The sequence below is a fragment of the Vicia villosa genome, linkage group LG1 (assembly GCF_029867415.1).
Source record: "Vicia villosa cultivar HV-30 ecotype Madison, WI linkage group LG1, Vvil1.0, whole genome shotgun sequence".
Taxonomy (NCBI): domain Eukaryota; kingdom Viridiplantae; phylum Streptophyta; class Magnoliopsida; order Fabales; family Fabaceae; genus Vicia; species Vicia villosa.
This window is the reverse complement of record NC_081180.1, coordinates 235,013,940-235,037,830: the sequence shown is the minus strand read 5'-3', so window position 1 is coordinate 235,037,830 and position 23,891 is coordinate 235,013,940. Positions and strand designations below refer to the sequence as shown.

Below are 23,891 nucleotides of genomic sequence, written 5' to 3'. Positions count from 1 at the left end.
TCTTTCTGTATCCTTTCCATGAAGGTGGCAATTTTGCTATGATTGCACCAACTTGGAAAGCTTCAGGGACATCAATTTTTACGGCCTTTATTTTATTCACAAGAACCTGCAACTCGTGTACTTGTGCAAGAATAGGCTTGGAATCCAACATTTTAAAGTCAAAGTATTTAGATATTAAGAACTTTTTCGTACCTTCTTCTTCGGCTTTAAATTTGAATTCAAGTGCCTTCCAGATTTCCTTTGCAGATGCGGTATCAGTGTAAAGATCATAGAGACGATCGGATAATGTGTTCAGAATGTGTCCACGGCAAAGCAATTCATCTTCCTTACGTTTCTTTCTCTCCTTTTTTATTTCATCGGTGTCATCTGCAGTTGGTTCTAGAATTTCTTCCAAGTCAGGATCCAAGACATATTGAATTTTCAGAGTAGTCAGGAGAAAAGTCATTTTGTCCTGCCAACGGGTATAGTTTGTTCCATCAAAGCGATCTAGTTTCACAAGATCCTGGTTCATGAATTTGATGCTTGAAACAGAAGCGTCGGTGGCCATGGTTTGATATACTTTAAGATTGTTAGAAATATGTGTTTCAATAGAGAGGACCGAGGCTGGAATCGTGAACGGAATCACTTTCCTTAAAGTATTTCAAGCACTCCCGAAATGTCTTAGAGTATTGATGCAGGAATACCCAGGATATTTCAGCCTTATCGAGTTTGCGCAAGACCGGCGAAAACTCGAATGCAGCGAAGAACGATCTGGAATTAATCAGAGGATTTTCGGATTTTTGTCATGTGATTTCTGAATGCGGAACCATCCTTTTCTAGCCCGTGAAAATATTAGTTTCAAAGGTTATGACCCTTAATGAAACAATATATTTTCAAAAAATGTAACACCCGGCCGAAGGCCGGCCGTCGCCCGCCAGAGCCGCCTCATTAACGCCGCGAATAGCCCGATCGCTCCGATGCGACGTGCCTAAGTGCTCAAGTGCCATCTACAAGCCGCCACTAGCGCCTCTACGCCCACCCCCGAACCCGGACCCGGACCCGGAGTCGGAGTCGGAGCCGGAGCCGGTGTCGCCGGTGGCGACACCGGCGAGTGGTTGTAGGATTGGGACAAGTGGCATAATGCTTGGGACCACCACATTTGTCAATGTCGCACTTTATCCTCTTTTGTCCTTTTGTTGAGTTAATGTTATTAACTCTTTATAAAGACTTTGAAAATGAGTGAATCTTCCAATGTGAGACTTTATTACATGCATTTATTAGCATTTACTCATTTTCACTATTTTGTCATTTTAAAACACATTTGTAATAAATTACAACAATATATATATATATATATATATATATATATATATATATATATATATATATATATATATATATATATATATATATATATGGAGCATATCAAGTGAGAGCATTTTAAAATGAGAGATGAGAGGAATAAATATCAACCATTAGATTCATCAAGAGAGATAAGATTAATGCATTAATGTGGCTATTAATTTCTCTCTCTTGATGAATCCAATGGTTGATATTTATTCCTCTCATCTCTCATTTTAAAATGCTCTCACTTGATATTAGGGGTGGAAATAGGCTAGGCTAGGCTTTAGAAGGCCTGAGCCTGGCCTACGATAAACTTAAAAGGCCTAAGCCTGACTTAAGGCCTATCATAGGCTCAGTTTTTTGGCCTGACCTGGCCTTTTTAAAAGTCTGGCCTAGCCTGAAAGCCTATTTAAAAAACCTGTATCTCATTAAAGTTTTCAATTAATCTATATAACTTAAGAAGTCTTGTAGGTCGGCCTATATATACATATATAAGTGAACCTATTTAGAATTTGTTATATATATATATATATATATATATATATATATATATATATATATATATATATATATAGGGTAGTCTATTTAGCTTTTTTTTTCTAATATATTTGCATACATGAACTAACTTATTTAACATATCTCTAATATATATGAAAATATAGGTCGGCCTATAAGGGTTCATAGGCTTTTTTAATAGCCTAAGTCTGACCTATTAAATAAAATAGACTTTTAAAAAAGTCTAAGCCTGACCTCTTTATTAAATAGGTCTGGCCTGGCCTAGGCCTATGTAGGCTAGGCCATAGGCCCCTGTAGGCCGGTCTGGCCTATTCCTACCCCTACTTGATATGCTCCCTATATATATATATATATATATATATATATATATATATATATGATAAAACCCACTACATTCATTAGGCAAGTAGCTAAATAATTCATATGTTATTGATAAACATACACATCTCTTTTTCATACACCTACTTCACAATTGATTAATCATATATGTAAATATGTGATTAATTCAGTTAAGAATATGGTTTGTTTAATTTACATTGTTAAACGAGGTTAATTCATATATTTGAATTAACCACAATTTTAACTGTCAAATGAAGTAGTGATGTAATCAACTAAATTAAATATATTTTTATACATAATTAAGTTTCACACAGGTTATGAATAATGGGTGTACATTAAAAATTTTCCTAATTCATGTTGAGAGCAAAGTCATACATATGGGATTGAAGATAATATTATAATTGAAATGCTAAATTGCCACTAAACTATGACACTATTTTATTTGTATCTCGAAATATGTGTCTGCTAATAATGGAATATAAAAGGTTAATTTATACATGTTTTTAATTAAATTTACACTCATTATTTTTATTAAAAATTGGGTGTATATTTATCGGAAGAGAAATGTCTAACGAATTTACACCCGTTTAAAACGGGTGTAAATACGCTCTAGTTTACACCTTATTTTAATTAAAATCGGGTGTAAATACGATTTTAATTACACCCTATTTTAATACAAATCGGGTGTAAATACATTCTACGTCACACCCTATTTTAGTAAAAATCTGGTGTAATTACGTTCTTAATTACACCTTGTTTTAATAAAAATCGGGTATAATTACGTTCTTAATTACACCCTATTTTAATAAATATCGGGTATAATTACATTTTTAATTACACCCTATTTTAGTAAAAATCGGGTGTAATTACGTTCTTAATTACACCCTATTTTAATAGAAATCGGGTATGAATATGTTCCTAATTACACCCTATTTTAATAAAAATCGGGTGTAAATACGTTCTTAATTACACCTTTTTTAATAAAAATCGGGTGTAAATATGTTCTTAGTTACATCCTTTTTAAATATAATTTACACCCTTTATGAATGAACAAATTATATTATATTTAATTTCATTTACACCCTATTTCTTATGCTACATTACACCCTATTTTAGTTATCACATTTCTTCTTATTTCTTTTACTAAGAATAATATTTCAAATACTAGAAAATCATACACATACAAATAAGGGAGAATTATGTATTAATCAAGAAAAGCATATCAACATACAACCCAAAAATGTATTCACTAGTGGACAACAACTAACAAAATCATATATTTTACATGAAGTCCAAATAAATTCACAAAAACCATCTAACTCAAAAGCCTGTAATCAAGAAGAGGCCAAACAAAAATTTCCATTTTCCATTCAACTATGAATGTGACATCAGAAAGTACTGGGTTGTTTACATATTGCTCATCCAAGTAAATCTACAATACATCCAACACAAACAAATATCTCATTTTCCATTCTCATGATCATCGCCATAATATATACAGTAGAATATGAATAAAACAACTAAGGTGTAAAGGTCGAACAAATATCTTATTCCTTTGGTAGCCATTGCGTGAAGCGCTGCAGAGGCTTCACGCTTCTGCTTTTTGTTTGTAGATTCAAGATGATCCAACAGCAACTCTAATCCTGAAGATATAGCAGCATATTGATTGAGAATACTTTCAAAGCACATCCAGAGAAAGGGGACAAAAGTATATATTAAAGTTTGTTACCATTATTGTCAATGAAAATAGTTTTACGGTCATCCGCAGAACATAAATGTGCAAGAGCTACACCTTTTTGAACACTCTTTTGTACAAGAGCAAGAGCTACACGTTTTTGAACACTCTTTTTCCCATTTCGCATAAGATTCAACATTTGCTTCAATACCTGCAAAAGAGGAATTTATAAAACAATAAAAATCAATAATGTAAACAACAATAAAAGGAATGTTTGAATTGATTGGATTATTATCTTATGGATAAACAAATAAATCATTGGTCATAGTAACTGATAACTTGGAAGAAAACTTACTCGCCCTTCAATCTTCTCTTCCAATCTTTTTAACATCTTTGCTACACACTTTGAGTAGGCTGCAGGTCAAACAAAAATCATAAAGAAACTAAATTTGTAATAAACTAGTAAGAGGTTCTAATGGTTATCTTGATAAACAAGACTAAAATATCATTCGCAAAGAGTAAACGAACATACTAGAACACTGAAATGTCCATCCTGTAGTTTTTGTAAACCATCAGCTTTAATAATAAGAGGAACTTTATCTTGTCAAACAAAGAAGTTATGTCAGAGGCAGCATATCACAAGCATCAATGATTAAAAAAGGGCCACGGGCAATGCAGGCCAACTAAAGAACAAGGAATTTATCTTCACCTCATTATCAGCAAGAGCATAAAGAGCAAAAGTTGCATTGTGTTCGACAGAAGCGTTCTTAGTGGCAAGAAGATTAAGGAGGGGCTCTATAGCTGGCATTGTAAGCAATGCCAGCTTGATTGTGTGAGTCCTAACATGATTATATAAACAGTTAGAGTTGATCTCAATAACCTAATTCCCACATACTGCTAAATATTAGTTGCTAGTTATAATCACTTGTGCCAACCTCCCAAGTGAAAAAGTTGACATTTCCCTAAGTTGTAAATCTGGAGACTTAAGCATTTTGATTAAAGGTTCTATAGCACCTCTTTAAGCAATGTGAATCTGCATGAACCAATTATGGGGATCAGTAGGAAAATTTAACATGTGACCAAGCTATCCAATTCAATAATAAAGAAAATATGAGTGAGATTCATTAAGACATTTGAACAAACAACTGCTATATGAAATGCTAAATTACATTATTAAACCAATAAATCCCTATTTCCCACTCTCAGCTTGATAAAGTGAACTTACAAGATGCTAGAGTGTTGAAACAATGAATCTTCGACGGTGACCGGAGCAGAGGGAAGTCGCTCGTTTATGGAAGCATTCAAAAGACAATTGAAAATTGAAGTAAAATTTTCTATGACACTTCAGTTACATAGTAAACCATAAACAAAAATTTATCAATATTTCACTGGTTGTGAACATATCCATAATTCAAACCAATTCAAAAGTGCTACAAAATTACAAGTATGGAACAATATTACAAATCCAACAACACTACCACAATCTAGTCAGTACTTTATTAATACAAAACAAACCAAATAAGTAACACTTCACAAAATACAAACTAACAACTACACACAAAATGAAAACATACCAAACAAACAACTGTGGGTGGATCAAAAACAGTGCAGACTACTCCCACTAATGCTGCAACAAAAACAAATACAATTGAAAAATTCTTTACCTAATAAACTAAGACCATAAAATAATCAAATCAAATGGGAAAAATCCACACCATCGAGACAAAAACGATAACTAATCAACCAATTAATAGTGTTACGTCAAACCAAAATTTTATCTCAGCTGTTAACCTTAATTCAGTATATCTGGTCTCTTGAAAATTGGAAGTGGAAAACTAAAAGTCTCATATAAAAAGATATAATAAAAAACAATAAAAGTTATATTTCACGAATTTACATACTAAATATAGTAAACTTTATAAATGATTTTCCTTACAGATTATAATAAATTTTTATTTACCTCTTGTCATCTCATAATTGGAGGTTATAATAAAATTTTATTTACCTCTTGTCATCTCACAATTGAATTATGTAAGTATCAAGTCTTCAATCATCTTTTCCTTCTGTCCTCTATTTCGTCTAGATGAGTTCAGTGGTTGTTGAACTCATGAAGATTCAAATGAATATTCAAGTTGGACTCAAAAAGGAAACAAATTAACAAAATTAAAAAAAATAAAACAAAACAATAGAACTTGAATACAATCTAAACATCATAACCAATTCACAAGTGGGATTTGAACATAATCATCAACATCACAACATAAGAAAATCAAAACTGAAGTAAAAAAGGAAAGAATTCGGTTAGGACATTTTATCGAACACCTTGCAACGAGGACAAAATATACATTTTTCTTCCAGTAAGTGCTCATCCAATTTAGCTTTATGATGATGTATAATTTTAATTTTAATTAAAAACAAAATTTGCACCAAAATTGAATCATAATCAAACTGTAGTAGAACCCGTAATTGAATCGAAACCGTAAAAATGCAAGAATTCCAAAACGCAACCAATTCTGAACATAAAACGTAATTCAAATTCTCAAGTGAAACAAAAGTCAATTTGAAATCAAAACAAACCTGTACCAAAAATTTGGCTCGAATGCAAAATCTTAACCGCGAAATAAGCTCTGGTCGAATCCAAAATTTTTGTCAAGTTTCTTCATCGTGCATGTCGTCACTGCTATGAAGGCGACGAAGGCGATGAGAGTAGAGAGAATGGTTGAGTGATGAGAGTAGAGAGAATGAATGTGTGATGAGAAGAGCGATGAAGGCGATTTCATGATTGAGGTTTTAGAGAGGTTGTGAGTGCGATGAGCGATGAAGATTTGGGTTTCGGAGAGGTTACAGATGCGATAAGAGAATGAGTGTTTTGATTGAAGAAAATATTGTGGTAATTGTTAGTATGTTTAGATTATTTTATTTTCATAATACTCAACTGATAAATTTACAACCATTAATGTTCCCTTAATGTGTAGACTATTTTTTTAATTTATTTAAATTTACACCCGTTTTAAGTTTAACGGGAGTAATTAGAGATTTGGTTATAATAATTTTTAATTTACACCCGTTTTTAAAAAATAGGGTGTATATTATTATGTGATAAATTTAAAATGAAAATTTATTTATAAAATTGCCATTGTATTTCTTATTTATTCCCGTTTTTAATATATCGGGTGTAAATTTTAAAATTATATTACTATTTTTGCAGTAGTGATACTACTTATATGATAGCATACAATGTATGATATATTGGTGTCATTTTTAGTGTCATCACAACATTTCTCATATTATTATGATGCAAATAGATATATAGACTTTTATGTTGGACATTGATTTGACTCCTAGTTAATCATCTACAAAAATTATGTGGATAATTTAGTTGATCAAATGATTAGTTAAATTCAAGGTTAGTTCCACTGCATGAAATAACCATATTTTACAATATGAATTAAATTAATCATCTCCTTAATTGAATTAACTATATTTTTATATGAGGTTAATCAAAAGTTAAACATATGGAACCCTTAAGGGTTGGTCTAATAGTGAAGGTTTGCGTCATAAGAGTGTGCTCCTCTTATGGTCTCACGTTTAAATCCTACTAAATGCAAACAATTCATATGTTGGGTCAAGTCCATACAGAACTTTCCTCTGACTTTAAATAGAGTCCCCGCAAGTGAACGGTAGAATTGAGCCCACCGCAAGTAAACAATGGAATTGATCCTCTTAAATTAGTCAATTATAAAACTGAATACCAATATTTCAAAAAAAAAACACGTTAAACATATGAAGTTTCAAAAAAATAAACACGTTAAACATATGAATAAAAAATAGGATGTACTTCAATCATTATCCATATTATTATTAAACATAAAACATAGTCTCCACATTCTAGGTAGAATAAAACAAGGATCTTACTAACGGGTGTCCTCACGCCACTCTTTAAGCATACTAAATAAAAGTCAAGATTTCAATTTCCAATGCATTTTCAATGCATTGAATACACGTATTTTTAAAAATATTTACTATTTTAATCACTTAAAGAGTGTCTCGAGCACACAGGTTAGAATTTTCCAAAAAATAATGGATGGAAAAAAATAGTATATATAGAACTAAATATGGTACACACACTAGTGTTTAATTAATGGGACAATAACTAGTTTAAAGTGTGTTTTTTGCGATGTAGAAGAGGAGAGTAGAGACCATTCTTTTTTTGATTGTATAGTGGTGAGGAGAATTTGGTGTGAAATAGCTAAGTGAATAGGTAAACTGGTGGGTGTGGCGGAAGAGTGCTACTCGAATTTTATTGATTGGTACTCTTATTGTAAAGGAAAGAAAATTAAAGAGGGAAAATAGGGAGTAGTTTGGCTAGCTACTTCATGGTCTATATGGTTACTTCGTAATGGTATTTGTTTTCGGAATGATAGGTGAAATGTAGATAATACGGTGTGGAATATAAAGATTTTGGTTTGGAAGTGGACGGTTCTAGGAGAAATTACTAATTCCAACTTTAGTTTATACAAGTTTAACAAAGATCCTTTGCTTTTGCTCTCGTAATTTATTTGGTTGGTAATTTCTCTATCCTTTTTGTCGGGTGTTTTTTACCCGTTAATGTGTAAAAAGGTTGGAGAACCCTTAGTTCTCTCATTAATATCAACTTGCTTACAAAAAAAAATGATTATGGATCAATCAAAGGGTTGAGAGGCTCAGCCAACAGGGTTGAACGACCTAGTCAACGTTTAGTCAAAAGGTTTACTCAATTGGCCAACAACCTAGTTGACTTTTGGGGGCATTGGTAGGTTTGTGAATTGGGATAAAAAATCTAGTCCATTATGGTTTCGGACATTATAAATATAGTACTTTCTCATTAATGTTAGAAAGATAGGAGATAGAGTGGAGACATGGTGATTATAGTGAAAGAAATTTAACGAAACAAGGGTAGAAATTCTTAATATTCGTTATTCTAAAAACTAAACTGACATCTGCGCGATGCACGGGGTATTCATGAATTTTTTTAAATAAATATTGGATTATATGTATATTTTAATTTTATTTAGCATAGTAAGAATTGTAATTGAGACGATAAGATGAAGAGAATAAACAAGAGAGGACAATTTTAAACGAAAAATATATATTTGAATTATAGAAATGATAAGTAAGATGCTGCTATTTAAATTTTAAAATGGTTAAAATGACAAAAAAAATTCAATAATTTTGTTTATATTTCCTTTTTTTAAAATTATTTTTTAAAATGTTAAATCTTTATCATTTTATGGATGAGAGAAATTCTATATTCGAACGACTCGGTCTATATGTAACCAATAATCACAGTCAAAATTTTCAATTATTTTGTTAAATATTTGCTTTCTTTTTTTCCAATATTTTAAAAAAATTTAAATCTTCATCATTTTATGAATGGGAAAAGTTCTAGATTCGAGCCACTTAGACTCTTTGTAACAAATCATTTTAGTCAAAGTTTTCAATAATTTTGTTTTAAATTTTTTTTTTACTACAATATTTTTAAAAATGTTAAATCTTCATCGTTTTATGAATGAGAGACAAGTTCACCAAAGATTAAAACATAAATAAAAGTTCGTCTATTTCAATATGATTATTCACACAATTTTAATAAAATTTTATGATATCACTTAATGATTTGAAGAATAAAATAAAAAATTAAATGTGTATTCTTCTAAAAGTAGAGAGGTTTATCTTAGATCTTAATTTTAACAGTGATGATTGGTTACATAGATTCTGAGTCATTCGAATGTAAAATTTTAGTGTAAATCTTTTCAGATTGATACTTTATTTTTTTGTCTTACTTTATAGACTCATTTAAAATCTCTCATAACGAACTTTGAAGTATAGTTAATTGGAGAGCCTCTCTCTCTCTCTCTCTCTCTCTCTCTCTCTCTCTCTCTCTCTCTCTCTCTCTCTCTCACATGGTAGATCAGTTTGACTAAAATGGATAAACAAATTATTTTTTACTCATTTTTTATCCTATTCTTGCTCATGTGGATTTGCTAGCAACCTCGTGTGTGTACATTAATTTTGCTTGAGGCTATTTATTTTATTTGTCATTGTTCTTTTTCCTACACATCAAAGTTTTTAGTGTGGTTGATATATTACCAGATTTCACAACAAATGGTACCCAACATGGAAAAATGTTTTTAAATTACAAGTGAGCACCATATGTTTCAAATGAGACATCGAGATGTTTTTTTAGGGATAATACTTTTAAATTATGGAAAGTGAAGATGAAATTAAAATTAACTCAACAATGTGTGTAGAAGCTTGAATGGAAAGAGATTGATGCCTATATGCCTAACATAAACAAAGGAGATAAAGATGATCATAATGAGTCATTATCTTGTGCCTCTGAGATAAAGTTTTACGGGAGGTCTTCATGTAGAATACTGCAACTTTGTGTGGGAAATGTTTGAATAATTGTATATGACCAAGTCTTTGGATCATAAATGTGGTTAAAACAAAAAAATATATTATTTTTGTTCGGTGAAGAATAAATCCATTTTGGAAAAATAGACAAAATTTCACAGGATCATTAATGACTTAGAGAATATTGAGATAAAGATTGATGATGAGATATACTCTTGTTAAGCTCATTATCCATATCCTTTGAGAATTTCGAGGATGTCCATATTTACATTAACGAAAGTATTATCTTCTTCGATGAAATTTAGACGTCTGTGATGTACAAGGAATTTATAAGATGAAATATTTGATGGTTGTCAATAGAGGTGAAGGCTTTAGTGTCTCAAGACGCAGGAGTGAGAGTACATGGATGTATAAATCCAAGGGTTTTCATAATTCAAGGTTAAAATTATTTATTTTTCATAAAATCAGACACTTCAAGAATGATTGTCCTAAAAGGGATGAAAAGACAGATTTTGTTAATATTAGAGTTACCTTAAATGAAGATGGTTGTGAGAGTTTTGGAGCACTTGTGATGTTAAGTTTGAAGGCTGAAAAAATAGTTTTGTCATTTACTTAAGGCGCTCTTATCATATGTACCCAAGGAAATAATACTTTGAGATTTGAAGTTGGAAGAAGATGAAGTTGATTGAGTATGTAATTATAAGACTTGCAAGGTTCATGGTATTAGTTTGCCATACTTAAAATGTTTAATGATCATAAGTTCCTTCTATATAATATGATGTATGTTCATGAGCTCAGACGAATTTTTTTGTCCATAAACATGTTTTACTATCTAGACTATTGTACTAGAGTTAAAATGGGATGTTGAAAGTTTTGCATGGTGGATTGATCTTGCATAAAAAAACTAAAATATGTGTTTATATATTTTAGATGGTTCCACTATTATTACATCAATATCTAGTGAACACTTTCATGACAATAAAAAATTATGACATTTGATATCAAGGCGAGTTTGTTAAAGAATAACATACATAGGTCTAGTGGTTTTTTTAGAGAAGTTTAATGAGTTTTGCAAAAAAAACATGATATAAAGAGGCATATTTAATAATTATTGTATTCGCTAAATGCATTAATAATCTAAAATAATGATGATTTTGTTACATTTTTTTTGTCTAATTAAAATACTTATAAAGGATGAATAGGACTATGATTTTTGTCTTCAACTCACTCAAGCAAAGTTTTGTTTTTCTATTTGTTATGGCAATTTGTGCTTTGCAGAAATGAATTGAAAAAAGTGGTCATACCATCTTTAGGTAGCATTTGGTTTTGTCCTAAACTAATGGATTTAAATGTAAATGTAGAGTTTCCACTCTAACTTAATACTAATAGATTTATTTCTCCCTTTCACATAATAGACCAGTTTGATCGTATTAGATAAACTAATTCTTTCTATACTGTTTTTTTATCTTTTTTATGCTGAAGTGAAAATGTTAACATTCTCTTGTTGTATGTTAATTTTTTTTACCTAGATTCAATGTGCCTTCATACCAATCAGGCTGCATTCGTCAAAGGGCAGAAAATACATAATCATATCCTCCTAACCTATGAATTGATCAAAGGCTACGAAAGAAGAAGTATCTCTCCGAGATGTCTATTGCAGATGGATATTCAAAAGGCTTACAACACGGTGGATTGGAATGCGTTGGAGAAAATCTTGAATGAGGTGGAGTGTCCTCGACAGTTCACTAATTGGATCATGATTGCGGTGTGTATTGTTTCATACAAATTCAATGTTAATGGATACCATACTGATATAATGGAATCTAGGATGGGCCTTAGACAAGGCGACCCTATATCGCCTAAGCTGTTTGTAATTGTCATGGAGTGCCTTAATAGATACCTATATAAGATGCAAAAAAAAAATAATGATTTCAATTATCATCTAAGATGTCATAAACTGAAAATCACAAACTTATGCTTCGCGGACGATCTGCTAATGTTCTCTAGAGGCGACAAGATATCATTTGAAATGATGATGACAACTTACGGTAAATTTTTGAAAGCAACCGTTTTGGTGGTGAATCCGCAGAAGTGTCGTATTTATTGCGTTGGGATGGATGGGGGCAGAAAGAGACATTCTCACAGCCTCGGGCTTCCAAGAGGGACAGCTTCCTTTTAAGTATTTAAGTGTTCCTGTGACAAGTAAGAAGCTTGCTACACACCACTACTCGCCTTTGATCAAAAAAATTGTTTGAAAGATAAAGCATTGGACAGCTCGACTGTCTATATGCGGGAATGTTGCAACTTATTAATAGTGTTATGTTTGTGTTAACCAATTATTGGCTGAACAGTTTTCCTTTCCCTAAAAGTGTCCTCCGAAAAATTGAAACCATATGTTGTATATTTCTTTGGACAAGTGGATTTGAGGGTAGCCGGAAGGCACCCGTAGCTTGGAAGCAAATTTGTAGACCGAGAAGCCATGGTGGATCGAATGTTATAGACATTGAAATGTGGAATAAAACCAACTTAATGAAGATGCTATGGAACTTTAGTGGCAATGAAGACTCTCTGTGGGTAAAATGGATACAAGTGTATTTTGTTAAAAACGGTAATCTGATGGATATCCAGAGTAAAATTAATGATTCCTGGATTGTGAAGGCCGTGCTAAATCAGCGAGATGAATTCACAAAAATGGAAAATTTTGACGAAATCATGAAAAAGGCCAAGTTCAATATGGGCATGATCTATAGGAAGCTACAGGATTATGGGCAAAAGGTGAATTGGAAAAGCCTTCTTTACGGGAATAATGCGAGACCCCGCACCAACTTTATTCTTTGGCTTGTGTATCACAAAAGGTTGGCAACAAAGGACGGATTATTTAAATTTGGTATGAACGACAATACAAAATGTTGTTTTCTGTCCAGAGGTAGAATCGATAAACCATTTATTGTTTGAATGTGGAACTATGAAGGAAATTTGGATGAAGGTCCTTAGTTGGGCGCAAATTCACCATCTGGAGAATGGCATGAAGAAAAAAATGGCTTGTGCAGCAAACAAAAAAGGAAAGGAACAAGGGTTGCTGTCATTAAAATGGCAATATCGGAAATAATTTATGAGCTTTGGAGGATTAGAAACAACAAAAGTTTTGGTGAAACTGCTGATACCACAAAAGTAGGACATAAAATTATAGATACATTGGTGTATAGAGGATGGAATACTAACAAGATTAGAAATTATACAGCTATCTTAATGATAGAGGGGTTGTAATTTTCCTTATTTTGTTTTTTGTCTCTTTATTCCATTGGTGCCTACACTAGAGGCTGGATCCAATTGGGGTCGCTTGTATTTATTGAGTTTTTTGAATTAATAAAGTATTTTATTTTCAAAAAAAAAGTTCCTTCATCCATACACGAGCCGAGATAGGATTAATACTAATAAAGATGTAGATATTTTTCAAGAACTTGGGAAGAAATGGGCAGCCTGCATTCTGACCCCACCCCACACACCTTGACTAGGGCTCACATGATAAACAAAGAATAGAGGAATAGAGAGAGCATTTCACTACTAAATTTTGTTGTTATTATTATTAGAAATAGTTTGAAACTCGCGTGATGCGTCGAGATTGTAGAATTTTTTAAAATTAATACTAGATAATATATATATATATATATATATATATATATATATATATATATATATATATATATATATATATATATATATATATATATATTGTTTTGTTTAGAATAAACATTGTAATTGGGACGATAAGATGAAGTAAAAAAAAAAGAACAATTATAAATCAAAATAATATGTTTAAATTATTGAAATCATAAATAATATGCCGCTTTTTAAATTCTAAAATGTGAAATAAGTGGGAAAAAGTTTCAATAATTTTGTTTTATATTTCTTTTTTTTCCAATATTTTAAAAAATGTTGAATCTTTTATCATTTTAAGGGCGGGAAAAATTTTACATTTGAACGACTCAGACTCTATGTAACCAATCATCACAGTCAAAATTTTCAATAATTTTGTTTCATATTTCTTTTCTTTTTTTTTTCAATATTTTCAAAAATGTTAAATCTTCATCATTTTATGAATGAGAACGTAACAAATTATCATAGTAAAAAATTTCAATAATTTTGTTTTATATTTTCTTTTCTTTTTTTACTTCAATAATTTTAAAATGGTAAATCTTCATCATTTTATGGATGTGAGACAAATTCACCAAAAATTAAAAGATAAAAGATCGTCTATTTCATTAAGGTTATTCACATCATCTTAGTAAAATTTAATGATATAACTTAATGATTTGAGAAATAAAATACAAAATAAAAAATATATTTATCAAAAAATAGAGAGGTTTCTTTTATCTTAATTTTGACGGTGATGATCGATTATATAGAGTCTGAGTCGTTCGAATGCAGAATTTTAAATGTAAATCTTTTAAGATTGATAATTTAGTTTTTGTCTTTTAAATGATATAACATATATGTTTATCAATCAATTAAATTTTTGTAAATAATTAATTTTATTGTTTTTTCTAAATGAAACTTATATTATATTGACTTAAATAATTTAACTACATTGAGTAAGTTGAGTAAATAAATAGAATTAATTTATCTTTCAAGAATATATTAATTATAATAAAATAGATTAAAATATTGAAAAAAATATATAAATTATTTTATATTGAAGTTATAACTAATTAAAGTCATTAGTAATTAGTTCGTTAAATTAATAGATTTTTTGTAGTTAGGTATTGAATCCATGACGACTCTAATAGAGAATAATTTTTTTTAAAACGTGAATTTGAGTTTTTAGAAGTGTCATATATAAATATATTTGACATGTCATAACTTATTTGATGTGGCATAATTTAGATAACATAGATAAAAATTCATGAATATATATATATATATATATATATATATATATATATATATATATATATATATATATATATATATATATATATATATATATATATATATATATATACACGGCACAAAAATTGAAAATAAATTTATTTAAAATCCAATTTATATATTATACCTACGTGCATATTAGCTACTTGTAAGTGGATTTTTAGATTCACAAAGAATTTCATATGTATATTCAGGTAATTTTTCAATAAAAATATTCAAAAAATTTGACTTATTTTATTTCAATAATATGAACAGACAACATGAAATGCATGTGTAGCACATGTTCATTTCTTCTGATAGTCCAAAATATACAGCTGATAACACTTACATCGATCAAACATCAACAAAATGAAAGGTAGGCCCCAACATTTCAATCTTGGAATACATGGTTGGTGTTTTTAAAATAGTATTCATGTCTTTCTATTTGGTGATACAACCTGCCAAATCAAGTATATTTGGTTTAGATATTTTTACATAATATCTAAAATTAATGGTTAATTCAACTACATGAATAAACTAAATTTTTTCAACATGAATCAAATTAACCATCTTCTCAGCTAAATCAGTCACATTTTTATACATAGTTAATCCAGTGCCAAACATATGTAAATACAAGACGTTGAGCTTCAAATGTTTTCCATAATATTATTGAACAACAAATGTGGGCTCCATATTTGAGGACTTAGGTAGTGTTGGTTGGGATTTTTGACAACGACTAAAATTCAGTCAAAAGAAAGAAATCCAAATTCGACTTTGGGAGAGAAGTACCCGAGTCGACCATAGCTCTAGTCGACCAAACAAGACTCCATCAATAGTCAATTGGGTCTGAAAACGCCAAAAACTCAAGACTAAACAAACAGTGTTCAGATCAGGATAGTAAGGGATTTTGGAGGAAAAAATACGAATGGAGAACATGAGTCTTCATGGAGGGAAGTTAGAAGAAAGGACGTGGAGTTCCAGCAGGTCGAAAACCACCATGAAGTAGTTATTTTTCTGTATTATAAATAAAGAACTTTGTATATAGTTCTGGGGTTCAAACTTACAAATACCTATACGCTAAACACTCAGAGTACCCAAGCAAACGAGCGAAATGAGTCAAGCAAGGGCTATGTATGTTTGAATCACCTACCTTTCTGCAAATTTTAATGTTATGTCATTTACATTCAAACTTTGTTATTTTCTTTGCATGCTTATGTTTAACTTTTCGTTTTGATCTTTCGCAACCATTTGCAAAAACACCAATTTCGACGTTGAAAGTGTTTGACGGCGCGTCGAGCACTTCCTTTTCAAACAACAATATTTGAAAACTCTTGTAAAAACTCTTTGAATCAAAAGCGTTATTCTGAGATTCCCTAGTCGATCTCAAAAGTAACCTTTAAAAAAAGACTAGCGTTGTTTACCAATTTCCAAGGCAAATAGGTAGATTGAGAAAATGAAAGGAGTAAAATTAATATATAACAAAATATGATACACAAACTATTGTGAATTCAATGCCAAAAACAAAGTATAAAAAACAAGGGATGAATAAAGGACAAGAAAGAAGAAGAACACAAGAATTGGTTATAACTGCTATTCTTTTACTTTCTCTTAGAAAACAAGATTACAAGTTTACAAGAATAACAAATAACCTCTCACCCAAAATTAGAATTTGCTGTGTACAATGATGAGAGACTAGTATGCTATTTATAATAAAACCTAACATACTAACTAATGGGCTTTTTCCACAAGGCCTATTACACAAGCCAACTTAATAGGCAAGCTAACTTAACAAATTAGGGTTTAAACACTAAAACCTAATTTAACATGCTACCAACCCTAGCATCTTCGACACAAGCATGTGAACAACCTTCGACTTCATGCTTAATCCTATCGAACCAAGAAGCTACCCTTCGACCATACTAGAGTTCAATCCAATATCTCACAAATCTCCACCTTGGACCTAACTCTACAACGTCAAGGGAACAAACTAACTTTCTTCATGCAACTTTATCAACTGCATACAGTGGAAAAACTTGCAACTTGGCAATGTCTTTGTGATCATATCAGCAGCATTGTCCTCAGTCGAAACCTTCAGCACTTGGACTTCTCCACGCTCGATTACTCCTGTGACAAAATGCAGCCTCACATCAATGTGCTTAGTTCGCTCATGATAGGCTGAGTTCTTCGACGGGTGTATTGCACTTTGACTTTCACATTTAATAGTGATACCTTTACTTTGAAGTTTCAACTCCTTAGCAAAATCTTCAAGCCACAATGCTTCTTTCTCGATCATAGTCGTCTTCTACGCTGTCGTTAATGCAACATTCATGGCTGCCTCTCCCTTCAACGCTTCCAAGAAACCCTGCTGAACCAGTAGGGCTTTCATCTTCAAGCGCCACAGACCGAAATCATTCACTCCAGTGAACTTTTCAATCTCATACTTTGTTGAAGACATCTTCTCCATGTTCACCGCACCAATTTGTTGTGAATTCAATGCTAGGAACAAAGTATAAAAAACAAGGGATGAAAAAAGGACAAGAAAGAAGAAGAACACAAGAATTTGTTATAACTGCTATTCTTTTACTTTCTCTTAGAAAACAAGATTACAAGTTTACAAGAATAACAAATAATCTCTCTCACCCTAAATTAGGATTTTCTGTGTACAATGATGAGAGACTAGTATGCTATTTATAATAAAACCTAACATACTAACTAACGGGATTTTTCAACAAGGCCCATTACACAAGTCAACTTAATAAACAAGATACCTTAATAAATTAGGGTTTAAACACTAAAACCTAATTTAACATGCTAACAACCCTAGCATCTTCGACACAAGCATGTGAATAACCTTCGACTTCATGCTTAATCCTATCGAACCAAGAAGCTACCCTTCGACCATACTAGAGTTCGATCCAATATCTCACACAAACTTTACATTTGTAGAAGTATGCTTAAATATCAAGTGATTAAGGAGGAGAGCACTATGGCTCACTCAAAGGGTTGAATGGCCTGGTCAACACAGTTGAAACATATCATCAATGATTCGATTAAAAGGTTGACTGATTAGGTCATTAACTTGGTTGACTCAAAAGATGTCCATTCACTTGAATAAACTTAAAGATACTTATGGACATTTAGATTAGGAAATCAATATACTACTCTAATTTAAAGATCTTTAGAGCTTTTTTCCTTTGCGTATATCAAGGTAGAACAACTTTATATTCGAGATGTAAAATGTGTTTTCATTAGTCATCCAAAAGGTGTGAAGGGTTACATTTTGTAGAAGAAGGAACCTAGAGGGTCAAAATTCCTCATAAGCAGAAATGTTACATTTTGTGAGACCAGTAAGAAAGGGAAGAGTAAAGATATGGATGTGAAAGAATAAAAAAGTATCATGGAGAAGACTTGGTTTAAAATGGAGGTTCCTCTATGCAAACTATGGATGAGGGGGAAGTTAAGGCTCCTGATCCTAGTTTTAGCGAGGAAAAATTTACACTGACTCTTGATCCTAGTTTTAGTGAGGAAAAATTTACCATGGCTCCTAATTATCATTTGAATCGTGATAGGATAAAGAGAGAAGTTGTACCATCTCATAAATATATTCGTGTTGAGTTTATTTAATATGCTTTTAATGTGGTTGAATTATTGTAAGACGTAGAACTAAAGACCTTCAAGGAGTCATTCCAAAGTCAAATGAGTCAATAATGGTTGAAGGTAGAGAAGGGTAAAATACATTCATTAGTGAAAAGTCATGCATGTGGCCTTGTTAAACCCTAAACTTGTAACATAACATTACACTTATGATATCTCTAAAAGTGTAAAGTATAATGTTTTTGAATCCTAAACTTGTGACAGAACATTACACTTGTGATCTGGATTTTTTTAATATTCTGTATAAACAATGTAATGTTTTAAAAAATAGATGTCATGATTATACATAAACTTGTGACAGAACATTACATCAGACTTGTGACAGAACATTACACTTTACATTCATGTGATTCATATATTGATCTTTAAAGATCAGGAAACACTTGGGTATAAAATAAGGTTTGTTTTTGAAAATTTGAAGGTTGTTTTCTTGTAATTAATTTGTAATCTATTGTAACAACTATTGAAGTATATTGAATTTGAAATTACTCTCTCGAATGTAGTAGAATGGTTTAATCGAATTTAGTAAACATATTTTTTTCATAATGGACTTTTATCGTTTCCATGCACGACATAAAATAATTAACGCTTTTATGTCGAAACTTTCACCTCAGCTAGAAAAAAAATAGAGGTATTATGTCAAGGCGCATCATGTTTTATTTTTTTATAAAAATAAAATCAACAATGTAATATTTAAAAAATAGATATCTAGGGTCTAGAAGTGTAACCTGAATTTTTTTAATATTCTTTGTAAACAACGTAATGTTTAAAAAATAGATATCATTCACCTAGGTATTATTCGAAAACTGAGGTGCTTACTTATCTTACTTTATTTTACTTTACTATTTAAAATAGCAAATAAGTTTCTCCTTAGTTTTAGAATCGAAGGATTATGTTACACAACTACAACAACGAATCTCTACCCTACATTCTCAAAGGAAAAATGCTCAAGATATTGTCAAGACTTCAATCCATAACAAATTATCTACATCCACCACTATATACATTATTTGTGAAAGCATTTGCCTTGATAACAATTCCTCAAGATAATAAAATTTTGGAACTTAAAAAGCTTGGAAAAGTTCTTAATGATGGATTGCAAGTGAAAAAAAAATTATTTTTAATGTTTGAAACTAATATTTCCCTACTTGGGGAAGATAACTCGTTAAAATTGATTGCATGCAATCCATAAAACTGTAAAATAATGAGCACAAAATGTATCCAACAAAATCTGGATTAGAGCAAGAATGTGTTGTTCTCCAAGGACAACATCTACTATGATAATACTGCATTTGTTGTAATAATGTAATTTAATATTCTGTGTAAAATGTAATGTTAAAAAAAGCTTATACACCTTTTATCTCGATTTTCTTAGAAACCGAGGGTATTATTTTGGCGTGATAATTGATAATATTGATCAGCGTGAAACCTAATAGACACTCATTATAAAAACATTATGAATATCAATAATTTTTAATGAAACATATAACATGAAAACTTTGAAGCGTAAGAAATTCGATAAAGTTTTTTATGATGGATTGCAAGAGCAGAAAATAAATTGTGTCTAACGTTTGTGTTCTAGTTAGAATCCCATTTGTGTATATTTTGTATATGAATTTTGTGGTATTTCTTAAACTCTTTTGCCAAGTTTGATTTCCTTTTGATATAATAATATGTAAATAAATAAGTTTTTATTTATTTTGTATATAAGTTAGTTTTGTAACTTTTGTTAATTTATATTATAGTTATTAACAATTTTTGGCAAGTTTGGAATGAAAGGAATGATGGAAACAAGCTTGCAAGGAGGTTGGAAGACCTAAAGAAGGAGAAATGCACCAGAAGTTCCGCTTAGCGGAGCTCTAGCGGAGGCAGGCAGAAACTTTTGGTCATCAAGTCCGCTTAGCGGAGTTCTAGCGGAGCTTGGCAGAGGCGAGCATCAAATGAGGGTCCGCTTAGCGGACCTTGCAAACAAATCAGATATTTTGGCTATTCCGCTTAGCGGACCTAGCCCGCTTAGCGGACCTACTTTTTCATCTCTTGTGCTTAACCACTTAAACTTGATATTTTGTGTGGTTCTAAGCACCTCTTTCATAAGACACTTTTATAGAAAAAGCTAGGGCAAAGAGAAGAAGAAAAAACCATTTCAAAAGTGTAAAATCAAAATGGCGAAGAGGGGACGAGGGCGTCCGAAAACTACGGTGCCGCCGTCACCTGCGAACCTTGCAACGCCGGTGAGTCAATCGGTGGGCCATACTAATGAAGGAAACAAGCCCCCTGAAGCGGAAAAGAAGGATGGTGAATCGGAACACCTAGAAACAGCACCAGATTCGCGCAAGTTGTGGGTGGATGTGCTAAATGAGAATCGTAACCCTAATAAGGGGATGCAAATGGCTTATGTGACACAGACAAGTATTGAGGGCGATTTCGGTATTGAAATTGAGGAGGAAGATGTTACATCTGAGCTGCAATTCTAGGAAAATACCCTAGTTCTATATGGATTGGGAGAAGACCTAAGTATGAACATGGCAAAGACCTGGAACTATGTGACATTACCTGATATGTACTACCATGAGGAGGGATATTTTCTTCTCCGCTTCAAGAATCACGATGATTTGGATAGCGTCATGATGAAAGGGCCGTATACTCTTCGTAACATCCCAATCATTCTCAAGGAGTGGAGACCTGGCTATAATGTTAAGGAATATTTACTCAGGACCCTTCCAATCTGGGTCAAATTACCTATGCTTCCCCTTCACCTATGCGGAGCTCGTAGCTTGAACAAGATAGGAAGCAAAATTGGGGTACCTATGGATACTGATGAATGCACAACGCACAAACTCCGAGTCTCTTATGCAAGGATTCTTGTAGAGGTTGATATCACAAGGAAACTCGTTGATGAACTCATAATTAAGGATCTGGAAGGGAAAAAGATGAAGCAGCCTATTGAATATGAATGGAGACCCAAATTTTGTGAAAAATGTCAAAAGATGGGCCATCAATGTGGAGTGGATGTGCAGAAGCAAGTGTGGAAGCCAAAACCAACGAGGTTAGAGCCAATACCAGAAGCTGAATTATGCACTCCTAAGGATGACAGGATCCCTGTGGTGGAAGAAGAGCAAGTCTGGACTCAAGTGAGCAAAGCAAATGGAGACAGAGGTAAGAAGAAAATCACCTATAATATACATCTACTTCTGTACCTTGTGATAATGGCTTTGAGGTGTTAGAGGTTTTGAATGACCCGCTAACAACCATAGGCTCTATCCAATGATTGTTTCATGGAATGTTAGGGGTCTAAATAAAAGTGGCAAGCTTAGGGAGATTAGGTCCCGTCTTCTGGAGCTTTGCCCTGAGATTTGCATACTCATTGAGATTAGGGTTAAAAGTAATAAGGCTGATAGCATTAGAAATAAACTCAACCTCTCTGGTAAGGTTGCTGATAATTACTCTAATCATAGTAATGGTAGAATCTGGCTTATTTGGAATGATGGATTGGTTGACCTCAGAGTGATAAACAGTACTAGTCAACACATTCATTGTGGCATCTATGATACACATGGTAGCTTCAGGTTTTGGCTCACAGCAATATATGCCCATAACTAGTTAGAGTTAAGAAGGAGATTATGGAATAATATTGAAAGGATTCATAGTTCCCAACAAGGCTCGTGGTGTGTTATTGGTGATTATAACAATGTGCTTACTACACAGGATCGCATTGGGGGTAACCTTGTAACTGAAAATGAGTATGAATACTTGCACAACATGATGAACATAACTGGCCTTGGAGAGATGGACAGTAGTGGGGACTTTTTTACTTGGTTTAATAATCAAAGCAGAAATCCCATCTACTCTCGTATTGATAGAATCCTGGCTAATGTAGACTAGTTTCAACAACATACTGATGCCACATTACACATCTTGCCTTCCAATATTTCTGACCATGCCTTGCTCCATTTGTATGTCCAAAAGAACAAGCCCCGAAGCAGAATCTTCAGGTTCAGTAATCACTTAACTGAGATTGAGGGATATGATGACATAGTGAGAGATAGTTGGAGAAAGCCTGCTAGAGGAAGACCTATGACTATCCTTTGGTTCAAATTACAAAGACTCAAATATGCCCTTAGAACCCTGAACAAACCTGCCAATGATGTGAAGCAGAATTTGGTTAAGTGTAGAGCTGAGCTCCTTGCTGCCCAGAATAGTTTGATACAAAACAGAATGGATATGCACCACATTGAGAGGGTAAAGCAACTCACTGCAGAGGTAATCAAGTGGAACCAAATGGAGGAAAATATGTTAATGCAAAGGTCTAAAATAGATTGGTTGGGGAAAGGTGATGTGAATTCTGCATTCTTCTATGCATACCTCAAAGCAAGGAAGCAAACCAAAAGTATCACTCTGTTAAAGAAGGCTGATGGGTCTTGTATCACTCATCAAAAAGACATTGAGATGGAAGTCCTTGAGTTCTATGGAAGCCTTATGGGAGATGAAAACACTAATCTCATTCAGATTGATATAGAAGCCATGAGGAAAGGTAAACAAGTTAATTGGGAACAAAGGGAATTTCTGCAGAGGCCAGTAACTATCCAGGAAATTGAAAAAGCCCTAAAAGGAATTGGAGACATGAAGAGTCCTGACATAGATGGATATGGGGCCAAATTCTTTAAGGCTAGTTGGCATGTTATAAAAACAGATGTGGTGGCTGCCATCCATGACTTTTTTGAACATAGAGTGTTGCATAGTAAATTTAACAAGACAGTAGTGACCCTCATTCCAAAGAACTAAACTGCCAATAGCATAAAGGAATTCAGGGCCAGAGCAGGATGCACTACTTTTTACAAGATTGTGGCTAGGATCCTCACTGATAGATTAGGCAAGGTTTTGAAGACTGTGATCAATAATAATCAGGCTGCCTTTGTTCCTGGACAGCACATTCACAACCACATTATTCTAGCATATGAGCTTACTAAAGGATATGGTAGAAGACATGGGACACCTCGTTGTATGATGCAATTAGACCTCCAAAAAGCCTATGATATGGTGGATTTGATGGCCTTTGAGCTCATCATGATAGAGATAGGAATGC

General features: G+C 32.4%; 1 protein-coding gene across 1 annotated transcript; it reads right to left on the bottom strand.

Moving 5' to 3' along the window:
- Window positions 1-3,493: 3,493 nt before the first annotated feature.
- On the bottom strand, window positions 3,494-4,844 carry LOC131596797 (ARM REPEAT PROTEIN INTERACTING WITH ABF2-like). The gene is made up of 7 exons (XM_058869538.1): window positions 4,789-4,844; window positions 4,563-4,692; window positions 4,382-4,406; window positions 4,209-4,267; window positions 3,908-4,064; window positions 3,700-3,821; window positions 3,494-3,610 (listed from the first exon to the last, which is right to left on the bottom strand). The coding sequence occupies exons 1-7, from the start codon at window positions 4,842-4,844 to the stop codon at window positions 3,494-3,496; spliced, it is 666 nt and encodes a 221-aa protein (XP_058725521.1).
- Window positions 4,845-23,891: the final 19,047 nt, after the last annotated feature.

Excerpts from the sequence above, each read along its gene's own strand:
- LOC131596797 (XM_058869538.1), bottom strand. The coding sequence starts at position 4,844 with ATGCTTAAGTCTCCAGATTTACAACTTAGGGAAATGTCAACTTTTTCA. Across the intron at positions 4,065-4,208 it reads AAGAGAAGATTGAAGGGCGA|GTATTGAAGCAAATGTTGAA; the intron begins GTAAGTTTTCTT and ends CCTCTTTTGCAG. Across the intron at positions 3,822-3,907 it reads TATTTTCATTGACAATAATG|GATTAGAGTTGCTGTTGGAT; the intron begins GTAACAAACTTT and ends CTATATCTTCAG.